This window comes from Triturus cristatus, chromosome 6 (genome assembly GCF_964204655.1).
Source record: "Triturus cristatus chromosome 6, aTriCri1.1, whole genome shotgun sequence".
Classification (NCBI taxonomy): Eukaryota; Metazoa; Chordata; class Amphibia; order Caudata; family Salamandridae; genus Triturus; species Triturus cristatus.
Genome location: NC_140589.1, coordinates 619,412,447 through 619,436,005, shown reverse-complemented (window position 1 = coordinate 619,436,005; position 23,559 = coordinate 619,412,447). Strand labels below are relative to the sequence as shown.

Genomic DNA, 23,559 nt, shown 5'->3' with positions numbered 1-23,559 from the left:
TGCGGATGTGGGAACCTGGCGGCAAAGCTTTGGCATTTTGCGTTTTTGTTTGTGGCGAATAGGTCTATCTCTGGATGACCCCACTGTTGGAAGTACGGTTGGAGTACTGACGGGTGTAGCTCCCACTCGTGCATCTGGTGGCTGTGTCTGCTGAGCAGATCCGCCATCTGGTTGTCCTTGCCGGGGAGGTGTTCCGCCATGAGGAATATGTTCCTCTGAATGGCCCACTTCCACATGCTCTGAGCCAGATGAGACGAGTGTGTTCCTCCCTGCTTCTGTATGTAGTACATGGCAGTCATGTTGTCCGTCCGGATCAACACGACTTTGTTGCACAAGTGTACTTTGAATGCCCTCATGGCTAGGAAGATTGCCATCAGTTCCAGAACGTTGATGTGCATCTTCTTTTGTTGCGTCGTCCATAGTCCCTGCACTGTGTAAGTGAGTACATGAGCTCCCCAACCCTGGAGAGAGGCGTCCGCCGTCAGTATTATTTGTGGAACAGGCTCTTGGAACGGTCAGCCCTTGCAAAGGTTTTGTGGATTCCACCAATGCAGAGAGTTGTATGCCCGACCGCTCACCAACACTAGGTCTTTTAATTGTCCGTGAGCCTGATTCCATTGACGTGCTAAGCACTCCTGAAGCGGCCGCATATGTAGTCTCGCGTGCGGGACTATGAAAATGCAGGAGGCCATCATGCCTATCAACTGCATGAACACTCGCGCAGGAAGGGAGTGTTGAGGTTTGAACTTTGAGATCAGCAGTTGAATGCTGTTGATCCTCACTAAATTTGGCTGAGCTGTGGCTGCCAGAGTGTTTATGGTTGCGCCCAGGTACTGTCGTACGTGTGCGGGTTGGAGATGTGATTTTGGGAAATTTAGTGAGAATCCCAGACTGTGAAGAAGGTGAATGGTGAGGGACATGTGGCTGGCACATTGCTGGGCTGACTGCCTGAACAAGCCAGTCGTCCAGGTAAGAGAAGACGTGAATGTGTTGTCTCCGTAGATGTGCAGCCACTGTTGCTAGGCACTTGGTAAAGACCCTGGGTGCTGTTACTCCGAAGGGGAGAACTTTGAACTGATAGTGATGCCCCTGAATAGTGAACCGGAGATATTTCCTGTGTGATGGGTGTATGGGTATGTGGAAATACGCATCTTTCAAGTCCAGTGTGGCTAGGAAGTCTCCCTGACTGAGGAGCGGTAGAACTTGCTGTAGGGTGAGCATATGGAAATGCTCTGAGAGAATGTAGTGGTTGAGGGGTCTCCGGTCTAGTATAGGTCTGAGCGAACCGTCCTTTTTTGGGATTAAGAAGTACAGAGAGTACACCCCTGTCGGTTGACGGGCACGACCTCTATTGCACCTTTTTGCAGCATACTTAGCACTTCCTGCTGCAATAATGCCAAGTGCTCTACGGACATAGGACGGTGCTTTGGCGGTATGTTGGGTGGATTGGACGTTAATTCGAGACAGTAACCGTGCTGGATAATGTCTCTGACCCACCTGTCTGTGGTGATGGTTATCCAGACTGACAGGAACTGTTGGAGTCTCCCCCCAACAGGTGTTATGTGGTCGGGGGGCAGGGAGAGGGCGTCACTGTTTGTTTTTGGGGGAGGACCTGGTGTTGCCGTACCCACGTCCTCTGCCTTTGGTGCTGGATCCACGATATTCACCTCTGGTGGTTTTATCATAGTTACTTTGTGTGCCCCCTTTAGTGTACTGCTGCTGTGACCCCTGACCTCTAGCTGCTCCTCTATTCCCGGGGCGACGAAAGGAGCCACTACGAAACTGCTGCGTCTGCAGAGCCCCCATTGATTTCGCAGTGTCAGTGTCTTTCTTAATTTTTTCGAGGGTAGTGTCAACTTCAGGGCCAAATAAATAGTCTGGGTTGACCGGTTGATTTAGGATATTGTTCTGAATCTCAGGCTTGAAGCCTGAGATTCTCAACCATGCGTGCCTCCTCAACATGACGCTTGTGTTAATTGCCCTCGCCGCAGTGTCGGCTGCATCCAGTGCGCACTTGATGGATGCATTGGTAAGGAGTTGTCCCTCTCTGATAAGGAGCTCCGCTGCCTCTTTATATTCATCTGGCAAATGTTGTAGCAGTGATTCCAGTGTGTCGTAGTGGGACCTATCATAACGGGCCAGGAGTGCCTGTGTGTTGGCAATGCGCCAGATGTTTGCTGCTTGCGCTGCAATCCGTTTGCCTGATGTCTCCAGCACTTTGGACTCCTTGTCTGGGGGAGGAGCATCACCCGTTGTTTGGGAGTGTGCTCTTTTGCGAGCATTAGCAACAACCATGGAGTCTAAAGGTAACTGACCCCTAATGTACATAGGGTCTCCGGGTGCAGGCTTGTATTTCTTTTCGATTCTGGGGTTCAGCACCCGTGCCCTGGTTGTTTCTTTAAAAATGTCTTTTGCAGGTTTTAGAACTCCTTTTAACATGGGCAGAGTTTTGACAGTTTTTTCAGAAGAGGCAAAAGTGTCCACCAAGAAGTCTTCTTCGACAGTGTCAGAATGGAGTTCTACTCCATGATTGGCAGCAGCCCATTCTATGAGGGCATTAAAGGCAGCAGTGTCCTCTGTGGGAGATGTCTTTATGTTATAAAGCTGCGTGTCATGGGTATCTGGTGCGGTACCCTGGTCGGTGGGGTCATCCCATGCCTGATCTGGGTCTTATAGGTGATCATCAGGATCGATATCCCCAGGGTAGGTGGTATCATCCCCTACATAGTCCTCTCCTGCGTCTGCCTCTGAATGCGTAGGAGAAAAGGACGGTGGATCCTGATGGAAGGGTTGAAAGTGTTCATGAAGCACTGGCTCTGATCCTGCCGGCAATTTGTGTTTGAGAGGAATTTTGTAGGAGTCCAATCCCCTCTCTGGCGTGAGTTTCCGCTTGCGGAGCATCAACCTACCAGTGTCGGCGTCGATAAATTGTGCCTGTGAAGGCTCGATATCCGTCTGTCCAGTGGATGGGGACTGTGTTTGGCGGACACGTGTCCGAATCTCGAACAGTTTCGGCGCCGTGGGTGGCGGTAACCCAAACGTGATGTTCGCTGGCGCAGAGTGCGATTTCGCAGCCTTGTGCGTGTCGGGACCCGACGTAGAGTGGAGGGTTGCCCGTTTTCTGATGCGTTGCAACGATGCGGAGACCTGTTGCACGGTGAACGCAGATGGCTCCTTGGAACCGATCTGCACCTTGGAGGCAGGCGTCGAAGCGGCATCCGACTTCTTTGCAGTCATTGGGTCGTCGATCCGAAGGGAGGTACCGACGCTCGATGGAGTCGATGACTTGGCCGGCGCCGTCGTCTTCGACGTCGACGCAGATGGGTTGGCCACCTTGACTTTGGTGGTTTGGGCCGTAATCTTCGGTGCCAGAGGCCAAGGCGCCTTGTGGGGACAGAGGGCCTTCTTCGGCTCGGCACCCGTATCCGCTGAGGTGAGCTCGGCACCGAAATCTCTTTTGGCGCGTTCGGAGCCGATGACCTTTGCCGGCGTCGAAGGAGTGGAGGGCTTCGAGGCCGTCGAGCCGATTGCAACCAGTTTCACTTTCGGTTTCGATGGAACCGGTGCGATGGACGGTTTCGGTTTCGCTGAAGGGAATCCAGTCGTCTTCGATAATAATGGCTCTTGTGAAATGTTCGAGGCCGGGCCTGGAGGCGGGGCCGAAGAACCGTGAGATTGATCTTGGGTAAGGCCCGTAGGCGATCCCTCGACCTGAGCCTTATGACGACTTATTTTTTCGGCCTCCGTATCGACGGGTTGGCCTAGCTCTTCGCTGGAGCTATCTTCCTCGGCCCCAAGGGCCTCATCGTAGTCTCCTACCTCTTCGACGACTTCTTCTCCCTGAAAGATCACCTCATCGTCGTCTTCCGATCGGGAGTCGTGTTCGGAAGCGGGGCTGGAGTCTACGTCTTCTACGCTCTCGGCGTCCTCGGTGCTAAAGATGTTGGCCGGGGCAGGCGCCGATTGTTGCGCCTCCAATCTCGCTGCCCGTCGATTCCGGAGAGTCTTCTTCGAGCGGAACCGGGCACAGGCCATACATTTCGACTCATCGTGATCCGGTGAGAGACATTTGTTGCATACCGGGTGGATGTCGATGTGTGGGTATTTCGCGTGGCTTAAAGGACATCTTTTGAAGGGAGTCCTCGATTCCATCGTCGATCGAAGTTCGATGTTCGGACCAAGCGGATCCGAAAAGCTTGAAGAAGGTGCTAAAGCACTAAAGAAACTGGTCGATACCGAACGGGAACAGTACCGACGATAACTAAAGGCCTTTTGGCCTTAACTGAGTTTTCCTAACTTGAGCTAAGATAAGCACATCCGAACCCAATGGCGGAAAAAAACAATCTAAGGATGGAGAGGATGCCCATGCGCACTGTAGTCCATGGGAGGAGCCACCTATCTCGTGATACTTCGAAGACTCTTCCAGGACAACAATGTACAATCATCCGGACCCAACACTAGGCGGCGATCTATGCACAGATATGAATTCAGCAGCCCACATGCCTCGAACACCCCTGTACTCTGATGTTGTAAGGGAACTGGCTCTATTGCGTGTTTTTGAAGCAATGAGAGAACCTCTTGTTTGAGGAGCGTAAGATGGTCTGGTGACATGGAACACTGTTTGAGTGGTATAGGGGGGGTAGTTGTGAGTTCCAGGCAGTAACCATACTGGATAATTTGTCTTACCCACTTGTCTGTTGTGATGTAGTTCCAGACAGGTAGGAACTGTTTGAGTCTTCCCCCGACTGGAGAGGAATGGTCTGGGTGGAGTGGAGGAAAGTCATTGTTTTGTGGCAGGGGAGATGCCAGTGTTGGTATTGCCTCGACCTCGTCCCTTGTAGTTTCCTCTATATCCTCCTCTAAAATATCCTCTACTGGGGGATGTTTGAATAGCGGGTTTGAAGGTGGAGGAGGGGTCCGCTCCCATATTCTTGGAGGCTCCTCTGTAGAAGGAGCGTCGAAAGGAGCCACGTGGTTGTGGAGACTGTAATGCTCCCATGGATTTAGCAGTCTCGGTGTCTTTTTTCATTTTTTCAAGGGCAGTGTCTACTGCTGGCCCAAATAGCTGTTCTTGGTTGAATGGCTGACTAAGTATGGTAGTTTGTACCTCTGGCTTAAAGCCTGAAATGCGTAGCCAGGCATATCGTCTAAAGAGCACACTTGTGTTTATGGCTCTAGAGGTGGTGTCTGCGGCATCAAGCGCACATTTAATGGACGCGTTTGAAATAAGTTTTCCCTCTGGGATAAGGTCATTTGCCTGGGTTTTATATTGGTCTGGCAGATGTTGTATCAGATTCTCCAACTGGTCGTAGTGAGCCCTGTCATAGCGTGCTAGTAGGGCTTGGGTGTTGGCAATACGCCAATGGTTAGCGGCTTGTGCTGCTACTCGTTTGCCAGAGGCTTCTAACAGTTTGGATTCTTTGTCGGGGGGTGGTGTATCTCCTGTGGTTTGGGAGTTGGCGCGTTTCCTAGCATTGGAAACGACCAAAGAATCCAAAGGAAGCTGTCATTTGATGTAACAAGGATCTTCAGGGGCAGGCCTATATTTCTTTTCTATTCTTGGGTTAAAAACTCTGGCACGGACGGGGTCTTTAAATACCTCTGGGGCGTGTTTTAGGACTCCTTTAAATCATAGGTAAAATTTGTACAGACTTTTGAGATTGCTCAAAAGTATCTAATAGGAAGTCTTCCTCAGGTGCGTCGGAGTGCATGGTGACGCCATGGTAAAGTGCTGCTCTATTTAATAATTCGGCAAACCACAGGTGGTCATCTGGAGGTGATGGTTTGGAGGGATATGGTGGAGGGTCAGGCATGTCTGGTAGAGGGAATGCCCAATCATCCAGTGGTGCGGTATCTGGATCCGTGAAAGGATCATTAGGATCACCCCCTCCCCCTAGGTCGTCGTCATCATCATCCTGTGGAGGTGGTGTATGTGATGGAGAGGGTAGAGGTAAGGGTGGTACAGGCAGAGGGGGAGGGGTAGAAGGTAGTATGGGAGAGGAAGGAGGAATAGGCGATGTTGCAGAGTCCTTCTTGTTTATAGGAACTGGGGCAGGTGGTGTGTCCAGCTTCCGTTTTTTATATGGCACCGTGGTGACATGTCCAGTCTTTGGATTAATATAAATCCTTTTCTGTCCTGGATCAATGGGGTCTGGATGGAAAAGTTCTTGTTCCTCAGGAACAGTTTTTGGCACCGATTTTTTCGGTTCTGATCGAGGTTTTGGTTGATCGGTGGAGTTTTTGGCTTTAGGAGTTGTATGAGAGTCCTTAGCCGGTGGTTTTGGTACCGATGATGGTTTCGGAGCCGAAGTTTTATCTTTAGGCTTGGGAACTTTCGGTGCCGGTTTATCTATGGGTCTTGATGTTTTCGGTGCCAAAGGCGTCGGAGCCGATTTCGGTGGAACAATGACATGGGGCTTGCTCGGGCCCGAGCTACCGGAAGGCTTATGTTTCTTCGGAGCCGAGCCCGGAGGCGGGGCTTCTGAAGTATGTTTTCGGTCTCGACTGAGGCCAGCAGGCGAAGTCTTGACCAATGCCTTTGGTTTCGGAGGGGTTGGGGCAGTGGTACTCACGCGTTGCCTAGGAGTAATGGGGTCGTCTGCTTCGGAGATGATTTGTAGATCCTCGGAATCTTCTTCCGGGACATCAGGACCCTCATCAAAGATGTTTTCTGGTTCCGGAGCTGGTCTCTGTGCCATGATGTGGCGTCGAGCCCTTCGATCTCGAATGGTCTTTTTGGATCGAAATGCTTCGCAGTTTGTGGAAGTTTTTTGCTTCGAAAAGCTTGGAATTGAGATTTCCAACCGGCGCGGAAAAGTTGCATCCGAACCCAATGGCGGAAAAAAACAATCTTAGGATGGAGTTGATACCCATGCGTACTGTAGTCCAAGGGAGGAGTCACCTATCTCGTGACCAAAGACTTCTTCTGAAGACAACAACCACCTGCAAGCATCCGAGCCCAACACCAGATGGCGATCCACTATCCTAAGTGTGTGATCTGCAGCTCATATGCCTCGAACATAGTTTTGCCTTTGGAGAACTTTGAGCCCCTAATAAAAAGGCCATTTTTAAGGCCTTTTCTACCACCTAGAGGTGGCACCTTGCCTCTCTTTATCAAAGCTACAGCCCAGGGTACCAGGCACTGTGTTTACATTTTCAAAGGAAGACACACTTTGTATCAGAACACGGACACACACAAGCTAGTTAAGGAGTCAAAGAAAGACAAATCGTGGCGACCTGATACACCACATTCATAGACTGTAAAGAAATGTATTGCAAGATGTTACATTTCAAATTTATTCCAATTTTTACCTCCATGTATGTGATACTTACATACAGAAGTAGCAGCAGAGATTAGCCTTGTGTTTGAAACGACACCAAATTCCTAGGTAAAAAGTAAGAAAATTGTACGTTTATGCACAATTAAGTAATTATCACTTAGCTGCACCTACTCTGGAGAGGCAGGTACCATTCCCCACCTTGCAAACAGAAATTTAGAGAGGCTGATGTCCAAATGGAATAAATACACCAGAGATGGGCTTCAATAAACACTTTGTAATTCTACAAAAAGACATGCACTCTTGGTCAACAAGAGCAACACAAATATTAGGTATGTACCAGAAATATTGGATTAAAGAGACTGGAAAGTGATAATTCTTTAGCACTGGCTGTAAAATCTTGCCAACACCAACCTCCCTAATGGTCTGAACACTACTCATTAGACTCACTGATGAATCAGGTACAGTTCAATGAGCACTTGTTTACAAAATGATGGTGGCAAACAGCAGATGTTTAAGCAATTGTGGAGACTTTTTATATTGGAAATAAGTGTAACACATTAAATCTCATTCCCACTATTGACATGGGCCACTTTTCTGGTTTCAACATAGATATGTCGAGGACGCACAGCCTCCTTGTGCTTTGAAAAAATAAAGAAAAGAGAAATTCGTGCTTTCGGCAGGTTCGTTTTCGATCAGGGTATCTGGTCTTACAGCTGCCATGTAGCCCTACATTAGGGGTGATGTATTTAAGTAGGAGAACACATTTCCATTAACTGCACTACGCATGCTGGCACTAGTTTCTATTAGATGTATTGAGCTGCAAGTTTCAGGACTAGGTGCAGCTGCCTAACATTAAAACTCGCAGGTCAGCAAACAAGGTGTATAATGCACAAGAAAGTCGAAATGGGCTTTCTCGAGGTTACTGCCATGAATGGAGCAAATGTCCAAATTTCTTGGAATTCACAAGGAACTAGATGAGTATTCCTGAAAAACAGCTATTTTCCGCTTCCAAGGAGTACTCGCGTGTGAAAATACTTATGCATTTTGAAATATAGAAGCAGAACATTTCCAAACAAATCAATGGTATCCATATGCATGCATGCACGGTCTCCACAAATAATTTTTTTCCACAACAGCGAACAGCTGGTTGTCCAGATGAAGGTTTGATTATAACTGCACACATCCATGCACATGGGGACAAGACTAAGGGCTATGGGCCTATCCTTACTAATTATTGCAATGTTTGGATGAAGGAAGCATGAGAATAAGTTCACAATAACAGATTGATAAATGTCAGGATCAATGCAACCAAGGAGATGGACAAAAATAAACGAAAACAATCTTGTGGTTCAGAGAGTAAAATCCTTAGGGTATATGAAATGGGTTACTTGCCTGTAACTACAGTTATCCAGTATTGGTATCTTTTATAGATTCACATGCTTGAATCATTCTCAGTCGTGAAGATGGGAGTCCTGTGCCATTTATAATGGTAATGTCACATTAGACATAGAAGGTAACAGGCCTAAGGCCTTGTATTTACTAATATATCGGAGTCCTTTTTGTTTTAGAAAAGAACCAAACTTAAGAGAAAAACTAATCAGCTAACACCACCCTACAGAACCTTCCTGGAATGAGCTCCAGTCCCTCAGATTTTCATAAGCACTGTGCGTAACCAAAGGTACAACTGAGAGCATTAAGTAAGGTGAGCGGGTCGCATGTGAATCTATTAAAGATACCAGTACTGGATAACTGTAGTTACAGGTAAGTAATTTCTTAACCAGTATTAGGGTATCTTTCATAGATTCACATGCTTGAATCAGAATAAATAGCAGTAATGAGCACATTTCATCATATACATGAGCCATACATAATTGAACAGCTAACAATTATTTCCTGATGATGAAATACAACAACATGCATGCAAATAATCGAAATATGCATCGCAAAAATAGCCAAAGCATAGATTCCAATATTGGCATAATCAATAGAAAATAACAGAAATGTGCATCAGAAAGGTTGGTGGAATGGAAGGAAGGCTCACCTTATTGAAATAGAAGTCCGAGCACCAGGTGGTGGAGATATGGCAAGACTTCCTCCGGAGATGATTGGAAGGGATGCACCTTAGCAGATCCACACCAGATGCAAAACTTTTTCCATTTTAAAGAAGAAGTTCTGTTGGTACTGTCTGATCTAGCACGAGACAAAATCTCCCTGCAGTCTTGAGGAATGTTCAGGTCTCGAAATTCTTGGAACTCAGGAGCCAAGTCGATAATTGGAGAGAGACTGGATCCGGGTGCTGAACTTGTCACTGGTTCATCGTTAGGAGAGAGGGAAATGGCTTAAGGGGAATCAGCGGCTGTAAGGACAGGAGATGAAGCTCCGTGAACCAGTGTTGGCGAGGCCACGCTGGAGCTATTAGAATTAGCTTGCAGGAGTCCGCTTTCATTTTCTTTAGAACCCTGGGAAGGAGAGGAATTGGTGGAAAGGCGTAGGCAAATACGATGGACCAAGCTATTGAAAACGCATTCCCCAGAGATCCCTGTTGGGGATGCCAGCTTGTGAAGTGTTGGCATTTGGCGTTGCTGCTTGAAGCAAACAGGTCTATCGTTGGTTCGCCCCACTGCGAGAAAATTTTGTTCAGGGTATTTTGGTTCAATTCCTACTCGAGACAGGTTGTCTTTCACCTGTTTAGAGAATCCGCTATTACATTTTCTTTTCCTGGAAGGTACTCTGCTCTCAAGATTCTGTGTTGAATTGCCCAGTTCCAAATTAGTTGAGATTCGAGGGAGAGAGATAGAGTTCCCCCCCCGTTTGTTTAGATAGTGCATTGTGGTAGTATTGTCTGTCCTGACAAGCACTAGCGAGTTTCGTATTCTGGGTAAGAACGCCTGCTGAGCTAGAAAGACTGCTCTTAGCTCTAGGAGATTTATGTGTAGATCCCGCTGAGAAGGTGGCCACTTGCCACTGATTTGAAGGAGTTTTTGTTGTCTTTCCTCCGTTGGATAGGCCCTCTTCAGAACCGTATGTAAGATAGCTGCCAGGAACGCTAGGCGCCGAAAAGGCTGTAGGACTGATTTCTCTGGGTTCAGTGTGAGACCCAACTTGCTGAAAAGCAGCAAACAGGCTTTGGAAGACTTCTTTGCGGCGTTGAGAGAAGGAGCTTTGACAAAACCAGTCGTCGAGATATGGGAAAACTTGGGGGTGAGGTGGTCTGAGATATGCAGCTACTGGCACTTTGTAAAAATGTGTGGGGCTGATTTGAGCCCAAAAGGTAAAACTCGGTACTGATAATGCCTGCTGGCTACAGCGAACCTAAGAAATGTTTTGTGTTTCTTGAGAACTGGTATATGGAAATAGGCATCTTGGAGGTACAAAGATACCATGTAGTCGCCTCCATTGAGAAACTGCAACAAGTCTTGAATGGTGACCATGCGAAATGACTGTTTCTTGAGGAATTTGTTTAAATTTCGTAAATCTAATATTGGCCTCCACTCGTTTTTCTTTGTGCGCACTAAAAAGAAGCGGGAATAGAAGCCTTTCGCCCCCGCTGATTTAAAGGGACACGCTCTATTACTCCTTTTTGGGTCACTGATGTGATTTCCAACTGTAAAAGGCACACATGCTTGTAAACCAGAAGTTGAGGAGGCGTTGGTGGAGGAGGCTGAGCAAATTCTAGAGAATGGCCGAATTGAATTTGTTTAAGGACCCAGCGGTCTGTTGTAATTGGTTTCCAATTTTCTAAATAGTGGGAAATGTTGGCTCCTACCTTGGGAGGAAGTGAAGAAGTTGCAAACGGCAGAAGTAACAGGTCATTGACGTCTTGCGGAATCTTTTTGTCTTCCAGCTTTTCCTTGAAAGAAAGAATTATTGTAGGCAGTCACAGGCTGTTGTCTCTGGGTGAACTGCGTCCTGTATTGCGGGGTAGAGGAAGTATAGGCAGGGTACCTATACTGCTGGTAACCTCCTCTGTATGATGGCTGGCTTTTACCCCATGCACCACAAAAAGGGGTTCTTCTATACTGCAAGGTGCCCAAAGCTTTGGTTGTCCATCGCAGGGCATATCTAATATCTTTGTCTGGACCGCAGGTCTGAATGTTGTAGCCTTTAGCCATCCTTGGCGCCTTAGAACTGCAGCCACAGCTAGCTGACGGAAGCCAGTGGAAGCAATATCCATCGCGCAATCAATCTCCGGAGCATTCACCCTCCAACAAAAATGTCCTTGCCTCCTTTTTGACGTCTTGAGGAAGTTCACTGACGTAAGGGGTGATGTATGACCACATCCGTCTGTTGTAGCACCCCAGTAGAGCTAAGGAATTGGACGCTCTGTCAAAGCCGACATGGTGGAAAATTGTTTGCCGATATTATCCAACCACCTACCCTCCTTATCTGGGGGTGATGAAAGTGGAGCCGAAGGGTTGTTAGACCTGTGTTGAGCCGCCTGGGCAATGGCGGAATCAGGTCTGGGGTGATCTGTGAGACAGGCTGGAGCATCATCAGGGGCTTTGTACTTCTTGTCGAGCCTTTGTAAGACTGGAGGAACTGTGGCAGGGTTCTTCATTATTTTAATGCCCTGATCTGAAATATAGTCAATAATTGGCACAGACCTGACAGATTTTTTTTAAAGGATCCTTAAAATCGTAAAGGAAACAGTCTTGTTGATGAGAAGGCATTGAAAGCTCGAAACGTCTGGCCGCTCTCTCCAAGAGATTATGAAATCCTCCAATATCTTCAGGAGGAGAATCCACTTGAGGTGGAGATAGTGACACAGGTGGAGGGATAATATAATCGTCCCATCCCATGGTGTGTCCTGGATTTCCCCTTCCTCTTGTTGGTCGTACTGCTCTTCGTCCGAAGATGGAAGGAGCTGTACTGGCTCTTGAGGTATAGGAAGGGGTGGAGGCTAAGCTTGTTATCACAGGAGGCAGAGAAAGCACTGGAGCATGAGATGGTGCAGACGTAGGGAACCTCTTCCTGTAGTCCAACAGCATAAACTGGAGGTCCGTTATCAGCGCAGAAGGAAGACAAACCATCTCTGGCTGCCGTTTATGTTGAGGATAGTACATTTGGTCATCAGAGAACTGTTCGTCATCAGAGTCGTCTTGATATTTGACGTTTAGCTCTGATGGGCTTTAAGCAGCCCCGAACATGCAGTCTATGTCTGAATCACCTAAAAGATGAGTTGGCAATAAGGCTTGGACTCTACTGGTAGATGTTAAAGAAGGTGTCAAAATAAAAATGTTGGTGTCGTCCTCGGAACACACACAGTCGATCAACCGTCGACGTGCATTGTAAAAGTCCCAGTAACAAGCGTAGATGGCAACACAGCCGTTGACGATGGAATGGACGTCAGAGATGCAATAGGAGAAATCGTCGACGTGAGGGCCGTCGATGTAGAGTCGTCGTCGATGCTGGCAACAACGTCAACTAAGTACTCGTCGTTCTCTTCGTCAACGGACTGGTCGTCGTTGTAATCTTCGTCGACGGGCTAGTCGTAGTCGCAATCATACGACGAAGACTTACTTATTATTTTTATCGTCGACGAAAAAGGTGCTTGGCTGGTCTACGAAGACGTCGTCGACAATGAAATAGACGCCGACAAGACCAAAACTGTGGCGACGGTCATCTTCGCCGAAGTCACTCCGACGACAGTAAGAGGAGGTCTTTTCTTTGTCGTCGGTACCACCGTCGATGAGCTGTCCATTGACGGGGCTGAAGAAGGCTTTTTAAAAGTATGCTTCACATTCACTGGAGGAGTAGAGGGGTCTGAAGCAGATCTCTGAATGGATTTTAGGGCAGAAGTCAAATCCTGAAGAGAAGGAGACGCCCTGGAAGGAAGATCTTGCTTCTTAGTAGCATCTTTGAGGAGGATCTTGAGGAACCATCACTCTCCTCAGAATATACAGGGTCCTCCCTGTTTTTAAGCCTCTGCAGCCAAATTAACAGTCTCCCCTCACGGTCTTTCAAAGTTTTTGAAGAGAAAGTGCGACATACCTTGCAGTCCTTTGGCTTGTTATCAGGATAAAGGCAGTTTTCATGAGGGTCATCAATGTGAAGCCTCTTCTTTCTGCAGGTATGACAGGGCCTAAAAAGGCCTTTTATAGGTGTGTCTGACAAAGAAAATTGAGAATTCCACTAAGACAAAGGTAATTATATACAAGAAATACCTTGAATCCAAGAAAAATCTATAGCAGAGCTCAGTGGAGACTCCCTTAGCACAACATGCGGTAGAAAATCTGAGGAACTGGAGCTCCTTCCAGGAAGGTTCTAGATGGTGGTGTCAGCAGATTGGTTGTTAAGTTTGGTCCTTTTTAGGTCGAGGACTACCGGTCTGCCGAAGGCAGAACCGGAAGTCGGAAGATTTAATGTTAACTAGAGTGGCTATTTAGCCCGCCTCTCTTTTTGCTTCTCCTCCATTGGCTGGCTTCCTAAACGGAGGCCCGCCATTGGAGGAGAGAGCCGTCCCTCCAAATAGGCTCCGTCTTTTTCAGATTCGGGGGCGTGTTCCTTGCTGTTCTTTCCACTTTTTAGCCACGCCCTTTTAGAACAGCAGGAACACGCCCCCGAATCCGAAAAAGTTACGAAGCTTCCAGCCGCCATTTTTTTGCTGTCGTCTGGCCGTGAGGATCCATCCGTCCGCGCCGTGTTGTTGTGCTGGTGGTATAGAGAATCTGCTCCTTCATAGTGATTCCCTTGTTTTAGGACTGCCTTTAGTGAGATGAGGTTATTGGCCAGCGCCGCCTGTATTGTTTTTTTTTCACCCCCCGTTGCTCTCTCTGCCCCCTGCCTTGCCTCTCCTTCCGTTACCCCTGTCTGCCTGTATTTCCATCCCTCTCGAGTATCGTAGTTTTGTTAAAGTGTATTTTGATTCTATATGGTTTTTCTTTGCCTCAGTTGTGCCTACTACCCGCGAAACTCGCCCCTGTGTCAGGCAGTGTTTGCACGGAGTCTCACGGTTCCACTTATTGGACCGGGAAAAGTAAAGCGAAGAAAGTGAAAGGCAGAGCAGCCCTCGAGGGCCGGCAAACAAAACCGACCCCGCGCCCAAGTACTGCAATATTGTCAGGTGAAATATGCGCTACATCAACGGCAAAAGGATACCCTTTCAGCGCAGAGAATGGGTTTCCGCTACAGTTTCATAAGGCCGAAAGGAGCAGGCCGGGTTTCAATGGGGCCCAGTGGAGATTCGTGATGCAGCTGCGGCTAGAGCGCATTAAGAAAGTGAGTCAGTCGGTAAGCAGACGGAGACGGTAGCATAAAAGATAAAAATGTCTCTCTAATTCATTTCTTCACGTCGTAATTCTGTTAAGGGAGCTCCATAATTGCAGTTCCGGCGGGCGTGGTTCTCACATAAAGGGGGCTGGGGGCCCTCCCCACTCCCGGATTGCGGCTCGTGGTGAGAGGCGCCCACGTGCAGATAGCCTCCGGGCTCGTGCGGTAACACAGCTGAGCAATAGGTGTGCAGCGTTTCTAAGGGACACAAGTTACAATCACAACAAAACAGCCTCAAATGGGTTTTCATTATATTGGTTAACATTTGTCAGTTACAGCGCTTAGATGGGGAAATTCATATACGGAGCGTGGAATTAAAAACAAAAAAAAAAAGTTTGATTGCAAATCCCTCTCGTGTTTGTATGTCTTGACCTTCAAATACTTTGATAAAGTACTGAATGCGAATCGGCTAGATCCAAAAGGGCTGGAAAGCAAGAACACCTCGATTATTACCTTTGTAATAATGGTAAATGTGATCGAATGCTTCTGTTGTCAATACAGGATTGACTTCTCGTTTACAAATGCGAGGTATAGCGCGCTGAAGGGGGCGGATCTACTGAAGCTGTGTGTGGTCGCTCGCGGAGCGAACTGGATGCAAAATGTAGAGCCCATTTACTACACAATATAGCAACTCGCGAGAGCTGGTCAAAACAGTGTTGACTCTGCACGAGCACAAATTGTTGGTAAATCCTTACCTTTGTTGGGTAATGGCTGTGCTATCTAAAACAGCATAACAGAAAAATAAAGAAAGCACTTTGTCAAGTTAAATTATAATTAAACACAATTAAAGAAAATAACACATATGTAGCAGAACGCAACTAATTTAACTGTCCACTGCCAGCCTGGGAGTGTGACTTAAGAACAAGATGGATGCCGTGTTCTGAGACCTTTAAGTGTAGGGCTTCTTAATAAACACCACAGGACCTGTGTAGTTTCAGAGTTGAGCCTTACGGCTAGAGCTGCCATCTTTGGAGATGGGAAACTGGGTTCTTGCCCCGGCGCAGGCTCAACACCCTGTGATTCTGGGCAGAGCACCTAATCTCCCCGTGCCTACCAAATAATTAATGTGTTCTTTTGTAACGTAACTGGTGCTCATGTAAAGCGCTCCAATACCGCCGGGTAGAGTTGGCACTATTAAAAGATGCAAAAAAATTTCAAAGAAATTTGACTGGTTATTGACCAGTGTGTTGACACTTAACAGTTTAAATACGCAACTGTTTAAGATGCAGCATGAGTGTAGCACTTCTCACTGCCACAGTTCTCCAGTAGCTAGACGAGCTCAAAGGGGGTGTATGAGGCCAGAGATGGCGATTGATCTCCCAGCGACTAACAAAACAAGCATTTACAAGGCAATAGGTCTCGCATTTATTAAACTTGGAGCAATTGGCATTAAAAAGGACAATATTTTTTACTTGTGCTTTTGTATTTGCAGTAGAGTATATATATTTGCATAGTGCTATTGGTATGGTATGGTATGAGCTTGCGACGCTGGAGAACAAGTTAATGGGCAATAAAAAGAGCGAGCCTAAATGAGGGACAGTGTGACAAGTAGAGAGAAGAGACTGCTATGAAGTACTGGTGGAAGAGCCGCATAGGGAGACTGAATGGATAAGATGGAGGGACTAAAAGGCTGGGATGAAAAGAGGGACAGGCTGAGAAACCGAGAGACTCTGGTGAAAGGAGTGACGGAATGAAGAGGGGAGAGGTAGGCCATGAAGTAACGGAGGGTAGTGCCATTAGAAGACAGTTAAAGGCTCAGGTGAAAGGAGGAGTCCACTCTATCTCACTATCTCACAACTTCTCTCTCTCAAAACAACACTACCTCACTCTCTCGTTCACAACCTCACAACTTCACTCTCTATCACTCACTACCTCAATCACTCTCTATCCCACTACCTCACTCTTTCTATCTCACTAACTCACTTTCACTCTCTCTTTCACTACCTCTCTCTCTATCTCACTACATCACAACATCACTCTATGCTTATATATCACTACCTCACAACACCCCTCTCCCTCACTACCTCACTCTTTCACTACCTCACTCTCTCTATCTCACTACCTCACTCTCTATCTACCTCACTCTCTATCCCACTACCTCACTCTCTATCTACCTCACTCTCTCTCACTACCTCACTCTCTCTCTGCTAATGCAATAGGTATCACATATGCAAAAAAAAGCTAATGCCAATAGAAATGACAATGCCATTTATTTAGGGATACAAAAATGATAAAAAAATAATGAGCAATACCAATAGCTCTACCTATAATATTGCCGAGACCATTGCATTGTAAATGCTTGTTTAAAAAGGACTCCGATATGTTATTAAATACAAGGCCTTAAGCCGGTTACCTTCTATGTCTAATATGACATTACCATTATGAAAGTACCGGGGACTCCCATCTCGGCGACGGGAAATGGTTCAAGCATGTGAATCTATGAAAGATATCCTAATACTGGATAAGCAATTATCCTATTGGGAAATTAAAAACTGAAAATCATAAATAAATAAAAAGAACAGGCCACCTACTGTAGCTAACATGTTTCTGCGAGTTTGAATTTGTTTAAGTCCAGTTTTGCATAATTTGATTTTCTAGGACCATCATGTTTAATAGCGAACAAATTACTTCACAGTAAAGTGTGGTTTTTCGATACAATAAACTGAGTGCCTAGGAATAACAAGGAGACCCAAGTTAGCAACCACTGAATTATGTGAATCTGCTTTCAGTTATGTTTCCAATTTTCGGAGACTCAGAGCCAAATGTACTAAGATTCGATTCCCAAAAAGCAGTTGCAAAGAAAAGTTACTTCAGTAACAACCATTCTGGTGGATACTCTATCTGCCTGCAGATTCCTCACATTTTGAATATATCAGGCCAGAAACTTTTCAATAGCTCTACAGACCGGTAGGGGACGCAGTTTCCATCTCGGTCTCCGAAGCGATGCCACTATTATGTTACTGGAGCCATAAGGTGCCCCCACTGATGCACTGACATTAGCATCTCATCCATTTTTTGTGCACCTTTGAGAAGGACACAGGAAGAGCAATAGATTGACACGTTGCAGTGCAAAACCTAAACCTGGAATCTTATTATCTTCACTGTAACAGAAAATCAGCCTTCAATAAGAGGAGGAGGGTAATGTCAGTGAGGAATCAGCCAATTAAATATCCTCCAAAAAGATAGTTACAGAAGTTAGTTACTTCCTTTGGAATAGATTCTAAAAGAAATACCCAACCAGGAGGAGGTTTAAGGGACTAGGTAAACTAAAAACTAATAGAGGACAGAGCGCACGAAGAGACCCTCTGAATCAAAAGAGTAATGATATGCGGAGGGAAGCCCAAGTCGCACCTCAATGGATCACTGCCACGGGTACTCACCTTGCCAGAGCTGAACTTGAAGACTTCACCCCGATGCAATGAGTTCTAATGACTTCAAGTTTCCACTTTCACAAGATGATTGATCTACCTTGCCAACATCCTTCTGGACTGCTTTCCGACCTTAGTCTTGACCGGATAGCCTATGACAAGCTGGTTGTCAAGTCAGAGTTTTTTGCTATGATCAATAAAATACCTAAACACCCCTATGGGATTCAGCCTATGAAGCCTTTCCTCCTCTTTAGTGGGTTGCAGAGGGTAAAATAGGAGGTAGGGTGATGGACTGACCTACATGGAAGGGCGTGACCACTCTGGGCAAGAAAGCAGCCTTGGCTCTAAGAACCAATTTGCCAGGAAAAAGAGGTTTGATGCTCAGTGCCTGCAGCCCACTGGCACTTCTCGCTGACATACGGGCCACAAGAAAAATGTAAGCAGTTGCAACTGGCAACTATGAGGAGGTTCAAAAGGAGAATACATTAAAAATGTGGGAACAAGATTAAGATCTACTTGTGGATACTTACAGTGCGCTCAAGGCACTCCATGTGGCACAAACGATTGCACCTGCGATGCCAGAAAACCCTAATACAAACAATATCTTACACCATAAAACCCAAGTGCTCCAGCCTAACCTGCTCACCAGCTCAACCCCTCTTGCTCCACTATCTACAACCCGATCTGTATGCCGCTGGTTCTCCCAGTCAAGATGCACACTAACATCACAGTCCTGAACACACACCCCCAGCTCTGGGCGTATGGACTCAAACCTCACGCACCTGTTCTCACACATCTCTAAAACGCAGACAGTGTGATGGCACAGGACCTACAACTACTTAAGGCAGAGCTAAAAGCCTTCTAAGCATCACCTGAGAGTTGGCAAGCAGAGGGAACAATACAACTCCTGAGAGGAATAGACTCAACCACATCCTAGATATTAAACTTGCGCACTAGCCTTGCATCACACCCTTATAGACAACAGGATCTCAACTGTTTTGGTAACCCCCTTTCTGAGTTGGTGAACAATACCGTACCCAAATGCCTATTCTAGGCGCAGCAGACTGAAGGATCCCCTTTCCGACATGTACATTCACTCCTTCCTCCTTTCTCCTAATTCTCTGTAAACAGTTGACGTGGTCCAAATCCAAACAGTTCCTACAAACCTCCCACAGAGAAACAAGGCACCATCACAGAGATGTAAAAAAATCTAACCTCAAACAAGTGCCCATTACTCAGTCAACCTCGGCTGACACCAAACCACACCTGAAATACTACTCAATTGCAGATCGGCACCGATACAGGAGGCGGACATCGTGCACCTCATACTACATTACGAGCTAGACATACTAATCCTGACTGAAACATGCCTTAATGATGCATCCACACCCACCTTTTACCTACTGGTTTCATCTAATCACGAAATCATTAGATTAGCTAGACCAAGCACACCTGGCAGAGGTATCGCTTACATACCCCAAAACAATCATGCAGTGAAACAGTCACATAAAATGTACATGTCCTCACGCAAATACCTATGCATTGACATTCTGAGCAACAACAGTCCATTGTGCAAACTGCACACGATCTACCACCCACCAGGTGATATCACATTGATAAAACTAATTATGGAAACCATCTCAACCAACGTAGGACAACATGGCACCCACAGTTTCCTTGGAGATTTCAAACTCCACTGGAATGACCCAGCAGTCAACAGCTTCAAATCTTTACTAGAGGACCTCAACCTGACTCAATTCGATGACAGTCCTACCCATAACTTGGCTGTGACCTTGGACCTCATCACTGCCAAGAGTAATATCCAACTGGAATCTATCATCCCTTGTGACTGGAAAGATGATCACCGTATCACTTTTCTGATCACAAAATCTGACAAGACAGGCTCAACAAAAGAAATCCAAACAAGGAGAGTAGTAACTGGAACAAGTTGACATCCCTCAGCAATAACATCTTGACACCTCCCTTCGATATGGCAGATGTCCATGACCTCACAAATCACTACATCAACTCCACGATGAAAATTTTGAATTCGCTAGCAACCTTCCAGCTAAAAACAATGTCAACCAAAGATTCCAAACCTTGGTTCAAAGGCAGCCTAAACGCACAAAGACCTAAGCTTGGATCAGCTGAACGAGCAAGGAGATCCTCACCGTCCCTTGAAAACCCTAAACTCCAGATATCATGGAGGAGCTTGTACCACAAAAGTATCAGAAGCTTGAAAGCAAATTTCTTTAGAAGCCAACTAGATAAAGCTAGAAACTGGTCAAAAAAACTGTTTGGACTAGTCAACCTACAATCCAATAAGCAACCCAACAGTCCCCCACAGGCTCTAATCCACAGCCAAATTGCAAGGATATGCCTCCTTCATGGAAAAGGCAACAAAGATCAAAAAATACCTGTGGACAGCTCAGAGCACCGTCCTCTTACACCTCATATTAGCACTCCCTACCCTGGACTGCTAAAACACCATGTCTTTCAGCTCTCACAAACAAAAACAATGCTTCGTGGAGCATATTCCAAACCTTTGATGAAAGTACCATTCTCAAAATTGTAACAGCACTAAAACCCTTAAATTACTTTAGCGACCCTCTACCAACAGAAGCCTTCACTAAGATCAAAATGTCCTTACTCCTCTCTGGACCAAAATAGTTAATGCTCACTACTCAAGGATCGATACCAGACTGTCTTAACGCCGGGCACGATACCCTCATTTATAATTAAAAATTTTAATAAAAATAAAAAAACACACACACACAGCAGACCTCTTGGACCTAAGCACCTTCTGCCCAATCCCTAATATTATGACACTAGCGAAGCTCCTTGAGAAATTAGTTCATGTAGAACTGTGTAACCACATTGACCAATTCAGTCTGTTAGATCAATGCCAATTCAGCTTCCGCCATGGCCACAGCACTGAATCGGCGCTCACACACATAGCTGATGATGCACTAAAAATGTTGGATCAGAACAAATCCAGCCTTCTTTTCCTCGACCTCTCGTCAGCCTTAGATACTGTCAAACTAGATAGCCTCCTCAAAGGTAGGATGGGATTACCGTGTTCGGTTATTAACTGGTTTGCTTCTTTTCTCAACAACAAAACTCAAAGATGCAAGGTCAATGTGTCTGTAAATAGCATGGCATTGACACTGTAGCATTCTGCAGCTTGGATGGGATGAGCAGCATCCCCTATTGTTGCCTAGGCGGATCTGTAGGCTGTCTGCGAGGAGGAGGGAGGCAGATTGCAGGTGTCTGGTCGGTTGTTAAAAGGTCATGCGTTTGTTGATGTATGCTGGTCCTTCGCTGTGCAGGATTTTATGTTTGGGTCAACATTTTGAACTGGCATCTCAACTGGTTCGGGAGCCAGTGTAGCTTTTTGAGGTGGGGTGTGATGTGGGTCCATCTGGGGAGGTCGAGGAGGAGTCTTGCCGCTGAGTTTTTTCAGATGCACACTTAACCATCATGAATAGGTCCCTTAGAGTTATACTTTTATACAGTAGCTGGTGGAGGTGATTTTAAACTGGATGGTAGATATCTAGTGCAAAATGTTGCTTGATACTTAACCTCCAGATGGATAATCATTTACTTCCTTACAAAAGGCTTTATAGATGACATTTAGTCAGTGGTGTTTACCCGTTTTTTTCTTCATGTCCCAATCTGGCAGCATGGTTATGCACTCTGACATGGTTAGTCCCCCCTCTGTGGTCGACCACTAAAGGATGGTTACATGCTTCCATTATTGGCCTCATTACCAATTCAGTGGTGTACTCACCGTATTGGATTCAAACTTAAAGAACGTAAAACATTGCAATCCAGTACTAAAAGATCATTAACTCTTAGCCACAGAATGACAATAAGAGTGCAATTTAACAATGTGCTTCAGTATAGGCAGTAACACAATTATGCAATGATCAATGTGGCAATTAGAAGCTCCGGACTGTAAACAAAGCATCTTTCAGATATGCCAATGCAAGAACAGAAAATACCATTTCAGTAGCAAAAATATTAATTCACCATGAGGTTTGCCATGTCAATGATCTATCTTGAAATCTCACCTATTGTGGACGTCATGGATTTTCACATACTATTCCACCACTGGGCCTATCTAGCCAAAAAACATTTGTTTTAATCTCTAACTTTTCAAGTGCATTAGCCTGCACCAAAGGGTTAATCTCAGTGACGTAATCCAAAGCACAAGTCTTGAGAAGGGTGTATTTTTAATTGCTCTGCCACAAATTAACCTTCCACTCTTTTCTACTGCTAACTTCCATTTGACAACTCACAATTGGTACTCTGACTCCACTATGACACTATCAAAAAAGTGGTGGCACTTAGTAAAGGAGGTGCAGTCCAACAAGGTTTGTAAACTGCTCCAGCTGAAAAAAAAGATGGTGACCATCTACCTAAAAAAATCTTGCTAGGATTAGGGTGGTCACATGTTTCTTCAAGACACTCAGTCAATTGGCCCAGCATGTCACAGGACTGCAGCCACTTTTCTCTCAATGTCAAATGCTCCCCCTGCAATTCACATTTGGGAGACAGCTTTATGAACGTCTAAAAGTTGGATCATGCAGTTGAATTGAACAAAATTCCTGATTTATGCTGTCAAGTACAGAATACTATGTTAACCTCCTGTCAATGAACTGCGCTCATGTGCTCCCCATTTATGAAGGCGTAGTTAGTAGGTTTGGCACGATCACAAGCATTTCCTCTCAAATTGGGTCTTTAGATTAATCCCATTTCTGTCATCGATCTTCAGGTATTGAGGGAATGGTTCCAACTCCTGCTGGCCTAGGACATGGACTACTAATGCGCATATATTCGTATTGATGCATTCTGACTACGCTAGAACCTGCTCCCAACAACTGTGTGGATGATGGATTTAAAACTTCAACTAATGCAGAATGTGCTCATTTAGATAAAAAGAGGCATTTTGCTTTGAACAAAATTTCCATCCTCTGCCATCCAAAAATGTTTCAGGAAAAGTTCCCTAAACAGTTTAATTTAGTCACAAAACAGCAAAGACACTGCAGAGCCCAAATAACGGCGGCACTAGCCTGCTTACCCTAACAGTACATAGTACATGTTGTAGCAAGTTCTCTGTGCAATGCCTGCTTGTCACACTGGAACGTGTCATCCAACCGTCATGATTTGACAACTCATTTGCAGTGCTCGGTGTATGAGATTCCTAACCATCAGGTCAGGTGCAACTAGTGACTAAACTACTCACCTTTAGGATACAGGTTTCAGTACACGGGGCTCTATTTGATGACAATTAATGCATTGTTTGTGCTAGTGGTAGCCTCGACTTTCTCAGTTCTTAATGAAGACAAGCTCAAAACATGCCAGGGCACCTCCCGCTTCTGGAAGATTTCAGGAATTTTAAGTACGTACTGGTTTCTCATTACCTACAATATATTGATCCGTTATACGGTTCCAGTAGAACCTTTTTCTCATATTTCCTACCACTCCATCAACAGTGTCTATACCTCTTCAAAAGGCAACCAAGCAGCTTCTGAATTAGCATCCAGTATATATGTACCCAATGTACCGGTCAAGAAACTGACTGCAGGAAATTGTTAAAAGTATGCTTCTCCTACATCTCTGTCCTTAGGGGTTCCATT

At 45.9% G+C, this 23,559-nt stretch overlaps 1 protein-coding gene across 1 annotated transcript in view; it reads right to left on the bottom strand.

The window, feature by feature from the left end:
* CCNC (cyclin C) overlaps positions 1 to 23,559 on the bottom strand; it is a 275,260-nt gene that overhangs the window by 161,223 nt on the left and 90,478 nt on the right. The window contains exon 5 of the mRNA XM_085611110.1: positions 7,333 to 7,384. Within this exon, the coding sequence (XP_085467236.1) occupies positions 7,333 to 7,384 (52 nt within the window). The remainder of the gene's footprint in view (positions 1 to 7,332; positions 7,385 to 23,559) is intronic.